Here is a 14,676-nt window from a genome sequence, read left to right as displayed (position 1 = left end):
CTTGTTTAAGAATTCACCAGCTAAGTTAAGGCTGTACTGTAGGGAAGGTGTCAAAAACAACCATGACAGCCTGGTTCAGCTAGGTACAGCAACATTTCACTGTTTCATATTTTGTAGTAGTAGTAGTAGTAGTATCAAAGTCTTATATAGCGCACGTATCTACCAAACAAGGTACTCAAGGCGCTTAGTATTACAAGCTTTCAGAAAGATAGGTTAATGAAGTGATGAATTCTGAGACCCAATTATGTAGCACCTTATAAGGTTTTACAAGGTGTTACGGCACATACAGCAGCCACAGCCACAGCCACAACACCGGGGCAAACCCCCTTCTCTTTTTGATAAGTGCACTGGGTTATTTTACATGCGTTACACAACATGTGTAAAGTGTCTTGCTTAAGGGCACAAGTGTCACGGCTGGGGATTCGAACCCACACTCTGCTGATCAGTAATACCAGAGTTTGAATTCGGTGCTCATAACTGCTCGGCCACGACACTTGTGCATGTTGCCTGTTCCATTTGTTTTTTACCAAAGCATTTGTATGAGGCCCACCCTACTAAGTACATAATATCTCAGTACTTTGCAACTTGTTACTTAAAAAACAGATTTTTTTTGCTACTGTAGTAAAGTGGGCAGGGTTCTTGGAACAAGTAAGATTCACTATGTACTGCATTTCTCTCTTCTCAACAGGCTGTAAACAATTATGTTATAGACGATGACTAGAATGCATTTAAGATGTTTTACATTTAAAATGTATGAGACTAGCAGACAGCCAACCTTTTTTTGTTCAAAGGAAATGTTTTTTCCCTCCCCATATTTCCATAATATTACCAAAGGTACCATCTTGTCCCACTCTCCATCTATTCTACTCAATGAACTCAATGAACAGCAGATATTGCAAAGTTCACAAAACCCCTAAATACACTGGGTTAGTTTTAAGGCTGATTAAAAATCATGCTGTTTTAAAGACAGTGGACACTATTGGTAATTGTCAAAGACCAGACTTCTTACTTGGTGTATCTCAACATGTGCATAAAATAACAAACCTGTAAAAATTTGAGCTCAATCGGTCATCAAAGTTGCGAGATAATAATGAAAGAAGAAAACACCCTTGTCACAAGAAGTTGTGTGCTTTCTATTGCTTGATTTCGAGACCTCAAATTCTAAACTTGAGGTCTCAAAATCAAATTCGTGGAAAAATACTTCTTTCTCGAAAACTACGTCACTTCAGAGGGAGCTGTTTCTCACAATGTTTTATACCATCAACCTCTCCACATTACTCGTAATCAAGAAAGGTTTTATGATGATAATTATTTTGAGTAATTACCAATAGTGTCGACTGCCTTTAAAGCAAACAAAGCTAAGTTACTTTTTGTGCTTTTTACGCATCTCTATGAAATTGGGCCAGAACGTAAACAAAATTCAATGTTTTTTTAAATGGCTTGCCTTCTCAATAAGTCACAGTATTCACTAATGAACAATGTCCCTTGCAAATCCTACTTCCATAACATAGCTAAAAATACTGTTGCTACCCAAATTGTATCTTTTGCTACTCATAATTTCGCTCCTCAATACTATCATTCAGTGTGCACAAAATCTGATCAGTCAAAATATTTTGCTGTGAAAATGGCAATAGTCCTGGATGAAATCCTCCCTTGTTCATCATGGAACAACACCAACCATTGTTTATAAATGCTTACTGCTGTATGATTCAATCAAAAACCTAGTCTTGGTGCAAGACGTTTCTCATTTTCCTTTAACGCACAGCGCGGCCAACTCACTAACAGTGCCTGCACCGACTCACCCGACTTAGTCCACTCACCACCACGCGAGAAAGTGAGTGGACTAAGTCAGGTGAGTCGGTGCGGTCTTGCACCAAGACTATCAAAAACCTTGTTCACAAGCATAACATCTTGTTGTGATATGCATCATCAGGGTCAATCAATGTCAAAGGTCAGTAATTCAATAACTCAATCAGGAAACTATGAATCATCACAAATCCCTGCTCCTTAAATGAATGATACAAGGAGCTAATGTACTCTACTCCATACTACAAGACCACAGTCAGCGATCTATTAAAGTACAAACCAGCTATAAATACCCACACAAATTACAGACTGCATAATACATGTATTACTGTGTAGGCCTACTACACTGTAGATGTCTTTTCTAATTCAAGCACAGACTTCCTATTTAAGTACAAGAGTTCTGAATAATTTATGAGTACAGCCGTCGATTTCACCAAACTCTTCCTAACTTGGGACTAAACTTCATAGAACTTATGACGGGTTAAGTTCCGTATCCATAGACATTGGGGCACATTGAATCCATTCTAAATGGGATTAATCCTAGCATTTCGTGAAATATGTATATCATTCACTCCATACAATATTTTGTATTAATTCCATACAAAATATGTTTTGACGTTTTTCAAATTTAAAAAGATCACTGCCAACTACTATCTGTTTTTAAATTTAACGAACCATTTGTATGTTTTATCATTTAGGTTTTTTTTCTATAGCCGTTCCCCTATTGGGCTTTTTTCAAAATCAAACCGGAAATTATGAATCATCACAAATCCTGCTCCTTCTCAATGATTCAAGGAGCTACAATTGTACGCTCTACAAATCTAGTATAATGTGACTACAGTGGGCAATCTATCAAAAGTACATTTGAGTTATAAATACCTACACAAATTACAGACTGTGTATGCTACATGTAACAATAATAATGTAGTGTGTATGCACTACACTGGATGTCATTTCTAATTCAAGCACTAGATTTCCTATAGTACAAGAGTTTATGATTGATTTATGAGTATAGGGCACTTGAGTACATCACTCACACCATACAAAATATGTTTGTTAGGCATCTCCTCCCGCATCTAAAACTGAACTTTTCTTCCCGATTCCAGTCTACCAATCAAATAAATCATATTAAATTATATTTGGGGGGAAATTGTTAATTTAATACTACAAAAAAAAAAGTTAATAAATACCACAGCTGCAGCAAACTGACTTTTTAATATCCTTCAATTATTATTGCCTGTGTGCCAACTTACATTAGAAAAACCCCTTGGTATTGACTGGACACTAAATGTGATATGCTTGGATTCATCCGACTGATTCTGGCTTCATATTAAACTGAATGGCAAGAATGTTTATTTAGAGCACTCTTCCATCACCACTCTCTCTATATATATTTTTGTGATCTAATTATATGGCCCTTTTAGAATCCACGGCTTCGGCTTTGGATTCGTCTTCAGGCTTCGTTCTCTTTGTCTGAAGCCCTGAGCACGTGTACACAAAGCACGCATAATATTGTCAACCACGGGGCCAAGCTAGCCTGAGCCGAATCTGGAGCCTAAGCCATGGTTTTGAAAAGGGGCCTATGACTTGCAATTGGCTGTAATTTGCAATAAATTCTTTTTAAAAAGAAGTGTACACAGGGATGAAAGTCAGAGCTAACAAAAATATCTGAAACTAGGATCCAAATTTCAGGAGGTATCTTAAAATGTTGACATTTCAACCTTTTAGTTTCGGTAAACCCTGGAATTATAGATTGCAAGGAGCTTCTAGGAACAGTAGCTTTAGCACTAGAGAAGTACAGTAGGATCAAAGAGCATCATCTCAAGAAAATAACAGCTCTACACTTCCCCCAAGCAGACATAAAAATTCTGATTTCAGAAAAAAAGTCTGAAATTTCTCATGCCTGTGTAGAGTTGTGAGAACTTCTACCTTAAAATAGTGATTTCACTACCTTCCCTATTCTCTCCCTGAATGAAAAAAGCCTAGTACAGTGTATGTCAGTCAGTGCATAGAGCAAGGACAGAAAGACACCCAAAAATAGCACTACATTGTTACATTTTACTCAATTGTATCCCGAAATGGATACATTGTATTACAATAGTTTCTTTTTCTTGTTTACAAATACTGAAAGTAGGTCATGCATACATTGTACAGGAAGTGTCAAATTACTTCAAATTATGATTAAAAACCTAGTGTTCTCAAGCATTTATGATAATAATAATAGTAATAGTGGCTTCTTGTATAGCACGCATGTCCGTCATTAGTGACACTCCTGGTGCTGTTACATACAGTATTTCCTGCAAGATGTGAGACTACGTTTGAATTATGAGACCCAATCCTTAGTAGCATCATGTAATGGTTTACGATGTGCTGTGGCGCAATTTGCTGCCGAATAGACCAGGAACATCGGGGTTGAACCCCTTATCTTTACGATCACTTGTAAGTATTGCAGTTGCATAATGTACAGCTATTAAATAATAATTTGTTCTATTAAAAGGGATGATTACTAGGACTAATGATTACTATTGAAATGCTTTATTTCCAATGAAATTTTCCACAATTTAATAAGCATTAGGCCTAAAACTTTAAAAAGCTCTTCTGTCCCCAACCATAAACTCTCATAGGTTTATCAAAATGCTTTGCAATTTGTTTTTAATGGCCTCACGTTCCAACCTCTTTTTCAAAGACTAATCTACAACAAAACACACAGAATAACTTTGTATGGTCGAAACAAACTTGTTCATTTATCTAGGTCATTCTTGGTTGTAAGAGGTTTGCAATGAACATCTCCATCATGAACATACGATTCTTTTTTCTTCATTTTTTCCCCAGTATTTTGTTGTTCCAAAACAGGTCAGATATTGCGTGTTCTCTTTTTAAAATTAATTGCTCATCACCCCTCTACACAACAGGAGTGCGTTTTGGCAGTCCTAACCAAAAACTGTTTCAGTCAATGGCTAGTGGTTTACCAATATGACAAACTCAACCGAAAAACAGTTGTATATCAACGGTTACCACCAAAACGCACCCATCAATAGTACATGTAACCTTGCCACAAACTCCTCCCAACCAAGCACCACCCTGTCATTGAATTATAAGCATGGTAAAGTATGTACAATGAGCGTAAACACCACATCAACTATGTGCATTATGTAAACAAGGACACAATGTGTAATACCACCAACTTTACCAGAGGCTCTTGACTACACACAAAAGCTCCTCAAATCACAGAAGTTCAAACAAAACACTGTCATACCATATGAATAGATGGCTTAGACCATTGACTGGTGTACAAAAGTAACACAGATAAACTGTTATCTGTAGCTACTGTGTGGAGCCAACAGACCTTACTGCACAACATCAATGTGGACAACTTAATAGGCTATCCAAGTGTTTTAAAACTTAAAATTCAGATTTAGTTTCTGATGTAAGATTCAGAAAACAAGTTCAGACTCAATACGTAAAGGGTCTGTGCTGTGTGACTTCAACAAATGTTGAATGCACATCAATTTCTCTAAAATGTTTTTTTAACATTGACTCAAATTTACATACATCCGCTTTCCAGACCTGAAATTTCATCTTAAATAGGGCACAGTCACTTTCATTTTGGAAAGGGTATTTTTAATGGACATTTATGTTTTAGTCTATGAGAAACTTTAGAAGGGGCACCAAGGCCAAGACCATAGAAACGAAGGCCATTTGTCTTTGTGTAAGTCAACGCTTGGTATTCAAGTGACCACCATATTATCAATGGTTCTGGAGAACTGAGATGGAGAAATAAAATACATCTGTTGGTATCCATCATCTTTTTCATCCATGCTAGGCCCAATCTGCCTCCTTCAACTTGCTCCATGGTGCTTGATGCTTACCCACATCAATACAAAGGAATGTATACTGTCATGTCCAATATGGTTCTTTCATTTGATTTGCTTGTAAACATCAACGTGATGCTCCACAAAGATAATTTATCCCGAAAATAGGGTGTGTCACTTCATAGGTTATTCATCTTTTAAAATTTATCACCTGTGATTCATTTTTCTATTTAAATTTCTAATTATGTTTGAGGGTGTTTTTTACATTATGATATTTTTAGAAAATGCTCATGCTGTGCCCCTCAGGTGGAATAAAACTTGTTTCCTGCAGATTTAGTTGGTCTGGAGTAGTGCCCCGTTGATAAGAAATCAATAAAAAAAACTTTGAGTCGCTAAATATTACCGTGAGGCGATTTTTTGGGAGATTGAAATTAACCTGTCTGTGTGTGTATGATTGATATTGGGACCCACTGTCACCTTGGTAAACTGGGCAGAGGAAAACTTTCCGTATCCTGCCACCACTTTTTCATTCATTATGAAATGAAATATTGTATTTAAATTACTTGAATGAGATATAAATGTCATTTTTTTTAAAGGAATATCTCTTTTGAGTTAATTAAATAGGCCTATTATTTTATTTCATAGCACATGACAAAATGCACTATACACGTTGATGTACCATAAAATGTGTTTTCAATTAATTAAAGACAATCATTGTCTCCTGGTACATGTTAAATACCACTCCAGCAGTTGTACTTGTACTGTGTACAATGTACTGTACAGTGTAACGAGCTGATTATAAATGAACAATATTCAATCTTCCTGCGGTGTCTTCTCACACAAAAGAACTGTGTACATTCTGCTAAAGTAACACAGGTTGTACACCGTTAAGAGATTGAAATTGAATTAAACACAGCGTTGGGGTCTGATTACAACACACACTTAATACAAAGCTCTTTAATTACATTTTAGATTGAGCTTTTCTGATTGGGAAAGTGGCCTTGGGAATAAACAGCTGTTGCGATCACTTAAGAATTGTAAATTTTACTTTAATTTTGTTTTTTATGATTTGTAGATAGGTTGTTTCCTTATACTAGTCATATCAAACTTGGCAGTTTGTTCAGCCGTAAAATGTGCATTTAGTATTCAAAATAATCTAACAGAAAGTTAAGATTTTAAAGGCGTTGACACATTTGGTAATAGTCAAAGACCAGTATTTTCACTTGGTGTATAAACCCGAAATTCCTACAATTTGTAACAAAGCTGTACAAATTTGGGCTATATTGGTCACCAGAATCACCAAAAACTAAAAAATAAGAAAAATAGAAAATGAAAAAGTTGAACACTATCAATTGCTTTCCATTGCTGGTTACCAAGTAAATTGTAATGCTAACATATTTACAGTATTTTTTACCAAATGTGTCCAGTGCCTTTAAAATAAAAAAGTCCATATTTCTTTTCATTGTGATTTTTTGTTATATACATGTATATTATTAAGAATTTTGCATTTATTATTCATCTTGAAATCTCCTGCTTTAACACGAATGTCTTCACTCTTGACTGACTAAAATAAAAAATCACACAAAAAACACCTGTGTGGGGTTACAGTACGACCTTCTCAACAAATTTATACCCTAAAAATGACGTCTGGATGATTTGTTTATGAATAATTGACTACTTTGACTGTATTGACAGGTCACAAGTAACTTTGTGCTGATGTGGTCTCATCACTAAGATGAGGTTTTTACCTTGCAAGGTATACAGGGAACGATTTCATCCTGCACTTTTGCATAGCCAAATATTTTGACTTTAACAAACTTTGAGCATACTGAATGGTAATATTGAGTAACAAATTTTGGAATTTTGGAATTCAGCAACGCAAACATTTTGCATAGCATTTTGCTCTGCTCTACAAGGAAAATCGTTCACTGGTATACAAATGAGCCTGAATGCCCAGACCCCAGGAGGAAAAGTTTCACATACTGTAGCATAATGTTCTCATGAAAGTGCCTTTTTTAATATAACCTTTTTTTTATTTAAAAAAAAAGTAATGCATTTTTTTTTTTTTTGAAAACAAGCGTATTTTTTTATGAAATAAGAAAAGTTTTTATTGTACACTCACTGTATGTGTAAAACATACCGTATCCCAAACATCAAAAACCTGCAAAACTTTTATTCAACCCCCCCCCCCCCCGACAGCAACTGTCTAGAGCATGATTTTGATGGATTTACTTATTTAAACAGCACAATCGAAATTGCCTTCCAGCGGATGCCAACACACATTGGTCATAGAATTTGACAGATGTCGCAATCACTGTACATTTCATACTATAATTTATCAATCCAATTGAAATAACAGGCCTACAAACCCAAACAATTATAATAAAATAATTGTACCTAGTTTTGTACCAAGTCTGGTGCTGTTTTATGAACATTTGCTTACAGTCTAAAAACTTTACATCTAAAAACTTTACAGTTGGCAGAAATTGGCAAAGCTCCAAACAAATGGCAGGCCTGGAATTTCATCTTTGAGAGGGCAAAGCCATTTTCATTTTGCAAAGGGCACTTCCATTGGAAAATCTTGAAGTCAATGGGAAACTTTTGAAGGGGCGCCAAGGCCAAGACCTTGGGGCAACGGAGGGCATGGCCTCCATGGCTTTCGTGTAATGCCAGGCCTGATGTGATGTACATGTGTGATACATGTATAGATTTGTGAAAAAGCTGTAAAATGCTAGATTGCCAAAAGTTTAAGTTTGTCTATGTATGTGTAGAAATGGGTAAAAAATTCATTTGCCTACCAGTACATTTTTTCCGTTGAGTATTTACTCCCAGGACAAGAATCCAATAAAAATTAACTACATTGTTGTGATGTTCACGTAGGATACGATTATTTAAATGTGCGCACAATACGATGTACTTTGTAAACAACTTGTTCAAACTAAACAAACAAAAACATGAGGGCCTTAGTACCGACTTAACCCAAAAAACAACCTTCATTTTAATTTGCAATTATATACATAACCAACCATTGCCAAAAGACAGTATAAACTGGCGCTGGTATGATTTTGCACAGTGCACAGTTTTTGGATAATTATTACCAATTAGTAAAGGTATTCAAAAGAATTCAAACATTTCTTTAAGACTAATAGTAATACCAAATGCTACGACTGTAAAAACAATACATGTATTAATGTAGCACAATAATGTGTGTTGTACTCCCAGAATAAATTGTGACTACATGTACCGGGTATGCACACAAGTGTTGACAAGCCAGTGTTGAGATTATTATTTTTTTAAATGACTGTACAGTATTGATCAACTGAAACAGGTGTTGTTAGCTTTTCATGTTTATTCAATTGTTAAATATTTGTATGGTTGTTATGGTTTTTATTTGCTTTGATCTTTTTGCTAAAAAGCAGGTATATTTTCAAAGCAGATAATTTAATTATTATCTACTTAAAATAATATAACAATATTGGAAGTCTTATAGCGCAAGTATCTACTGTACCAAACAAGGTACTCAAGGCGCAATATACAAATTTTCAGAAAGGTAGATTATTGCAGTGATGAATTCTGAGCACCTTGTAAGGATTTACAAGGTGCAACGACGAATACAACAGCCACTTGTACTTGTTATTGTTTTTCTTTCAAAGACTTTAGTGTGTAAATATATCATACTTTTAAAATATTCATCAACCAAGGTTAAATCTTTGGGGAACAAAACTGCAGACTGCAGATAACTGTTTCTTTCGATGACACAAAATGGAGGCCCGATGCTCTGTTTTTGAAAGGGCAACGGCACCAAGGCAATTTCTCTATGGGCACCATAACATTTCACAGGACACCAAGGCAATGACCAGGGCAGGCGCATTCATCAATTGCCTCCGTGAAGCATCAGGCTGCCTGTATAACTTCATAATATATGAAAAATCCTTTTGAAAAATCATCCAATCATCCCTACTGATTTTGGTTGCGAGATTGAGCAAAAAAAATAAACACAACCCCATGCCTGATATTTAGGCAACGAAAGCGATTGCCTACATCCCCCACCGGTCAATGCCTTCGTTCGTAGCCTTTTAATGCTCCGGTAGACACTTACAATTTCCTCATAGGGTGCCGGTGCCCTTTAGGCTTATCAAGGAGAAAATGCCTTGGTGTCCCTTGCCCTTTCAAAAACGAAGCATACAGGCTGCAACCAAGTCAATTAGTAATTATCAGTTAAGGAGATAATTTTAGTTTTCAATTTCAAATGTTATCAAACTTACCCGAGTGGTTAATTTCTCGCCAGTTCCCTCCATGGAGCTCATATTATCAGATGCAGTAACCCGTCTTGCTGGTGCATGCATCTCTGCCGATAAATCCTCATTTTGTAGTAACTCCTCCCCATCATAAATATCTAAATCCTTTTTTAATGTCGACCTTGCCACCACATTGGGTTCCTTTATGATTACGCCATCATACTGACTCTCTATTTCCCGAGGTAATCCATTTTCATTTCCATCTATAGTGGTCTTCTTTCTTGTCTGGGCCAACTTATCCAGTTCATCTTTCGGGAAATCCTCTTGACTTCCCTGTTCCGAATTTTGATCATCATCAGTCAGATCAGTTATAGATAACTGGTTCATTTTAGGAATACTTCTATCGACACTTTCTTTACTGCTACATGTATCTGAAGGCGGGTTAACTCTATTAGAAATATCAGAGGATACGTTCATTGGAATGCATTGTTTTGATGGTTCATCCTCCACATCTGTTTTTGTGATTTCGGCTTTCGGTGATCCACGGATCGTTGGGATCCTCGTTGATACGTTGGACTGTGACTTCTTTACGATAAATGTTTCTTTCCGTTTAAGACCGGTGGATGATGAAGAAGAAGTTGACAGCATGTCTGGTTTGGAGTTGGATTTCTTCAGAAGATCTGGCTTAGAGTTGATTCTAGCAACCACTCTCGGGTTCGGTCTTGATGAATTTACATCTCCGCTACCACCAGACCTCCAAGCTGGAAGCGGTTTTGTTTTGGTGTCAGGTCCCAGTGACCTCCTCGCTGAGTTAGATTTGGTTGAGCTATTCGGTGGAGTTCTGATTTTAGACGAGTCTTTACTTTCGGAGGATGAATTATTTTTAGCAGTGGGATTTGAAGTTGCACGATTGGTGAGTGATTTGCCGTCGCCTGAGCCTCTTTTTGGTTTTGTTTTCTTGGTGTCTAATTCCAGTTTTAATCGTTCGATCTTCCGTCTGAGAGTAGCCTCTGTTTCACTGGTGACCGAAGACGAGCGTTTGGAGGTTTGGCCTTGCCCCGATAGCCGGGCATTGTTCCCTGTGCGTCCGGTTGTTGTAGACTGTCTTGGTGTGGATGTCGTAGACCGTGGAGTTGTGGATGGCGTCCTATTGCGACTACCTGGCGTCCCGCTCGGGGGCTTGCCCGTCACGGCACTGTCGCTGGTAGACATTGCTCACTCAATATCACCGATAATACATCAAGATAATCCAGGCACTAGCAAACTGGACACCTTATCCTCTGAAATCATTTTTGTTGAATTGCTTTGCAAATGGAAGACAGCGAATTAATCAATACAAATTTTTTGAATAGTTTTAAAACGAATACCATTCAAGAATTATAGAAAATTCTAGTATCACACAGTCCAATATTGGCTCCTTTAAGATGAAAGTGTGTGAACAAAATTCCTCATCAGTTGTTCAAAGTGAGATTTTATGTGCAGGCTTCCGTTGAATAATAGGCCTACCTAGCGGATTTGCAATCCTTGGGTATATTTTGTCATGTCAGTAGGTTCAGTTAATACTGCAAATTGGAATGCAATTATATCCAGCTTGTTGACTGTGTGGCAAATACTGTCCATATGGTCATTGAAATCTGCATGAGAAAAGAGAAAACAGATGGCAATTTATAAATTGGCTTATTCATCCAGTTCAAATATAAATATTTTCAGTTTTCAATTATTAACATTCAACAAACATTATAATGTCAATTTAAACTTGGAAATAATTTGCATAATTTAGGACTATTTTCTTCATTTCCCAGAAAGTTACAAGGGTTAAAAATGGGCACTGTTTTTTGTCGTTTTGCATTTTTTTTCTTTTGTTTTAATAAGTATGGAAGTGTTTGAAAATCTTAAAGAGAAAACATCAACAAATTAACTTGAGGCGCTTTGTTACGTATCGCTTAGGTCTAGGAGTGTGACCAAGAGCTACAAATTGTTGAAGATAATGAGAACGTTAGCACTTTTTGAGCCATTATTAGAAGGCCTGCCGTCGGTTTTACCAAACTCTTACTAACTTCAAATTAATCTCAGGACTAAGGACGAGTTAAGTTCCGTATCCAAAAGGGTAGGACGCATTGAACCCAGCGCCCCACGAAAAACGAAGCGCTTAACAAAGAAGAGGAACAAAAGAACAGTGAATCCGGAAACAAATGAGTTTTCAATTTTCGCTTGAATACAGACAAAGACGGCGCTTCACGAAGACTGATCGGAAGTTCATTCCAAAGACGAGCCGCGGTAGATGTGAAAGTCATGTCACCAGCTTTCTTGTACGATCTTTGGACAACAAGCCGTGTCCGATCAGTGGAGGAGCACAGTCTTGGTCTGTGTTCAGCGGGACAAGTGTTCTGGAGTTGAGTCATGGCAGAACGATAACTAGGGGCAAGGTTGTTGATAGCCTTGTAGATTTTAGAAAGTGGTAAAAATGGGGCAAATCTGGTGACTAGCTGTCAAAATTATAAGTGTTGGACCAGATTGTCAATTGCCGCTTGAAAGAATTTGTAACCCTCCGGTCTGGCGGATGTCGGGAGGAGGGTTATGTAATCGCAACTAGCGTAGCATTAGCCCCACTTTTGTGGCCAAGCAAAGACTACGAGATATGGCCACAAGAATTTATAGAGGAAAGCACAAAAGTGGGGTTGGTGCAGCCAAGTCACTGTACAGTACCCAAGTTACTTCTTACCCAAGTCACGTCATGCAAATGATTTGGGTACGGTTGTTGAAACATTGAAACCAACCTTTGGGTTGTTGTTTTTTTTTAACCAAAAGTTTTAAGAATTGGTTTTTTTCCAGAAAACATTCCCTTTTTAGAAGAGATTTTAAAGCAGCAAACGTAGTAACTTACGGAGGAAACGCTTGTGTAAAATCTGCCCTCAATAGTCAATGCGTGCCATTCTCTGCCGGACCAGTCAAAATCAGAGCCCATGAGAAAATTGCATTACAGGACTGAAGAACATTAATTCAGCAATACAACTGGACAATTTTTATTATTTTACAACGGTTAAAGGCAGTGGACACAAATGGTAATTGTCAAAGACTAGCCTTCACAGTTGGTGTATCTCAACATATGCATAAAATAACAAACCTGTGAAAATTTAAACTCAATCGGTCATCAAAGTTGCGAGATAATAATGAAAGAAGAAAACACCCTTGTCACACGAAGTTGTTTGCGTTTAGATGGTTGATTTCGAGACCTCAAGTTCTAAACTTGAGGTCTCAAAATCAAATTCGTGGAAAATTACTTCTTTCTCCAAAACTATGGCACTTCAGAGGGAGCTGTTTCTCACAATGTTTTATACCACCAACCTCTCCCCATTACTTGTCACCAAGAAAGGTTTCATGCGAATAATTATTTTGAGTAATTACCAATAGTGTCCACTGCCTTTAATGAGGAACTTTATTCTGATCTTCCTGCACGTCGTTTTTAATTATCGTGAAATAAAATGGCACGCCCACATGAAAGATAAGGACAAATTTCCGTATGGCGCCACCAGTTTTTCATTCGATATGAAATAATATAGTGTCTAATTTACCTCAATGAGAGATTTCCCTTTTTGTAAAAATTAGTGGAAAAGTGGAGGCGCCATAGTACATACGGAAAGTTATCCGACATCGATTTTGGGGACTTCAAAATTCAAAATTTATTTTTACTGTTACATTTACAATTGTCAGTGTGAATGGTCCTGCTCGTTGTGACTTCAAATTTGGAGAGGGCAGCAAAAAAGAAGGTTGTGAAATGCGTTTGGTGGGAGTAAAGTTTTTACTGTGTTTTGATAACCTCAGTGACCTGGCATGTTACGTTTAGCGTAGTTTGTACATTGTATGCAGTTCATGACATTAATCATTTTTGTGTACACTCCATGCACAGAGAACATGCAGAATTTACACACGATTCGTACACGGGTGCACACAAACATCAGAATTCAGACAGATGCAATTCTTCCCGTTTACGCGCAAAACCATTCGTTGACAATTTACTTACAAACTCAGAAACTGAACGTCTTCTACTCACCCAATTCTTACAACAATATGTCATGTCGTATCCAATAAGAATGCCAAATGATATTCCAGCACTACATGTTAAAATTCCAACACATGTTTATGTCCACGTACAAAATCACACAGTAGTAAAACTACAAAAAGTACAACTCACATATCATACAACACATGCATTTTAGCCATTTCAGTTTGTGTTTTGGAGAGGGACGTCACATGACCTTTAACCTCGATGATTGATTGGCTTGGGAAGAAAGTCACAAAAGGTGGCGGTATTCATGTTTACAAAAATTATCGTCTGCTCCTTAAAGTTTGTCGCTTTTGTATTGTAGACCGTTTTATCACGTCACAGGCAATTTTTTGCCAATTTGGAAAACTATGGCATAAATGCAAAACAAAAACAGGTAGATACTGTTTTATTATGACAACGTTACACAATATTGAAACATTTTGCGGCGATTCATCTTTCCCGCCAACTTAACCGGCAGACTGTCGTCTGCTCCTTCAAGTTTGTAACTTTTGTATACAAATAGTGGGTCACCTATATAGACCAAGTCCAGCCTAATTATCCAAATTTGAGCCAAATTTAAGAAAAACACAAAGGGTTAGTCCAACATTTTTGTTAAATTTGGGCAAAATTTTAAAACAACCTAAAAGGTAAGGTCGGCATTTTTATCAAATGTTGACAAACATTTTAGAAAAACACAAAGGGTAGGCCTTAGTTACCATTTATGTCCAGGTTAGGCCGAATCACCTTGTGGGAGTTTGCCCAGATCCCTTGATGT

At 37.1% G+C, this 14,676-nt stretch overlaps 1 protein-coding gene across 1 annotated transcript in view; it reads right to left on the bottom strand.

Annotated features, from left to right (window-relative positions):
• The window catches only part of LOC117290197 (inner centromere protein A-like), a 39,152-nt gene extending 25,090 nt beyond the window's left edge, over positions 1-14,062 (bottom strand). Inside the window, exons 1-2 of the mRNA XM_033771455.1 lie at positions 13,908-14,062; positions 9,884-11,490 (exon numbers count right to left, since the gene is read on the bottom strand). Coding sequence (XP_033627346.1) covers positions 9,884-11,068 — 1,185 coding nt within the window. The 5' untranslated portion in view covers positions 11,069-11,490; positions 13,908-14,062. The remainder of the gene's footprint in view (positions 1-9,883; positions 11,491-13,907) is intronic.
• Positions 14,063-14,676: the final 614 nt, after the last annotated feature.

This window comes from Asterias rubens, chromosome 5 (assembly GCF_902459465.1).
Source record: "Asterias rubens chromosome 5, eAstRub1.3, whole genome shotgun sequence".
In the NCBI taxonomy this organism is placed as follows: Eukaryota; Metazoa; Echinodermata; class Asteroidea; order Forcipulatida; family Asteriidae; genus Asterias; species Asterias rubens.
The sequence above is the reverse complement of the archived record's forward strand: the minus strand, read 5'-3'. Positions and strand labels throughout refer to the sequence as shown.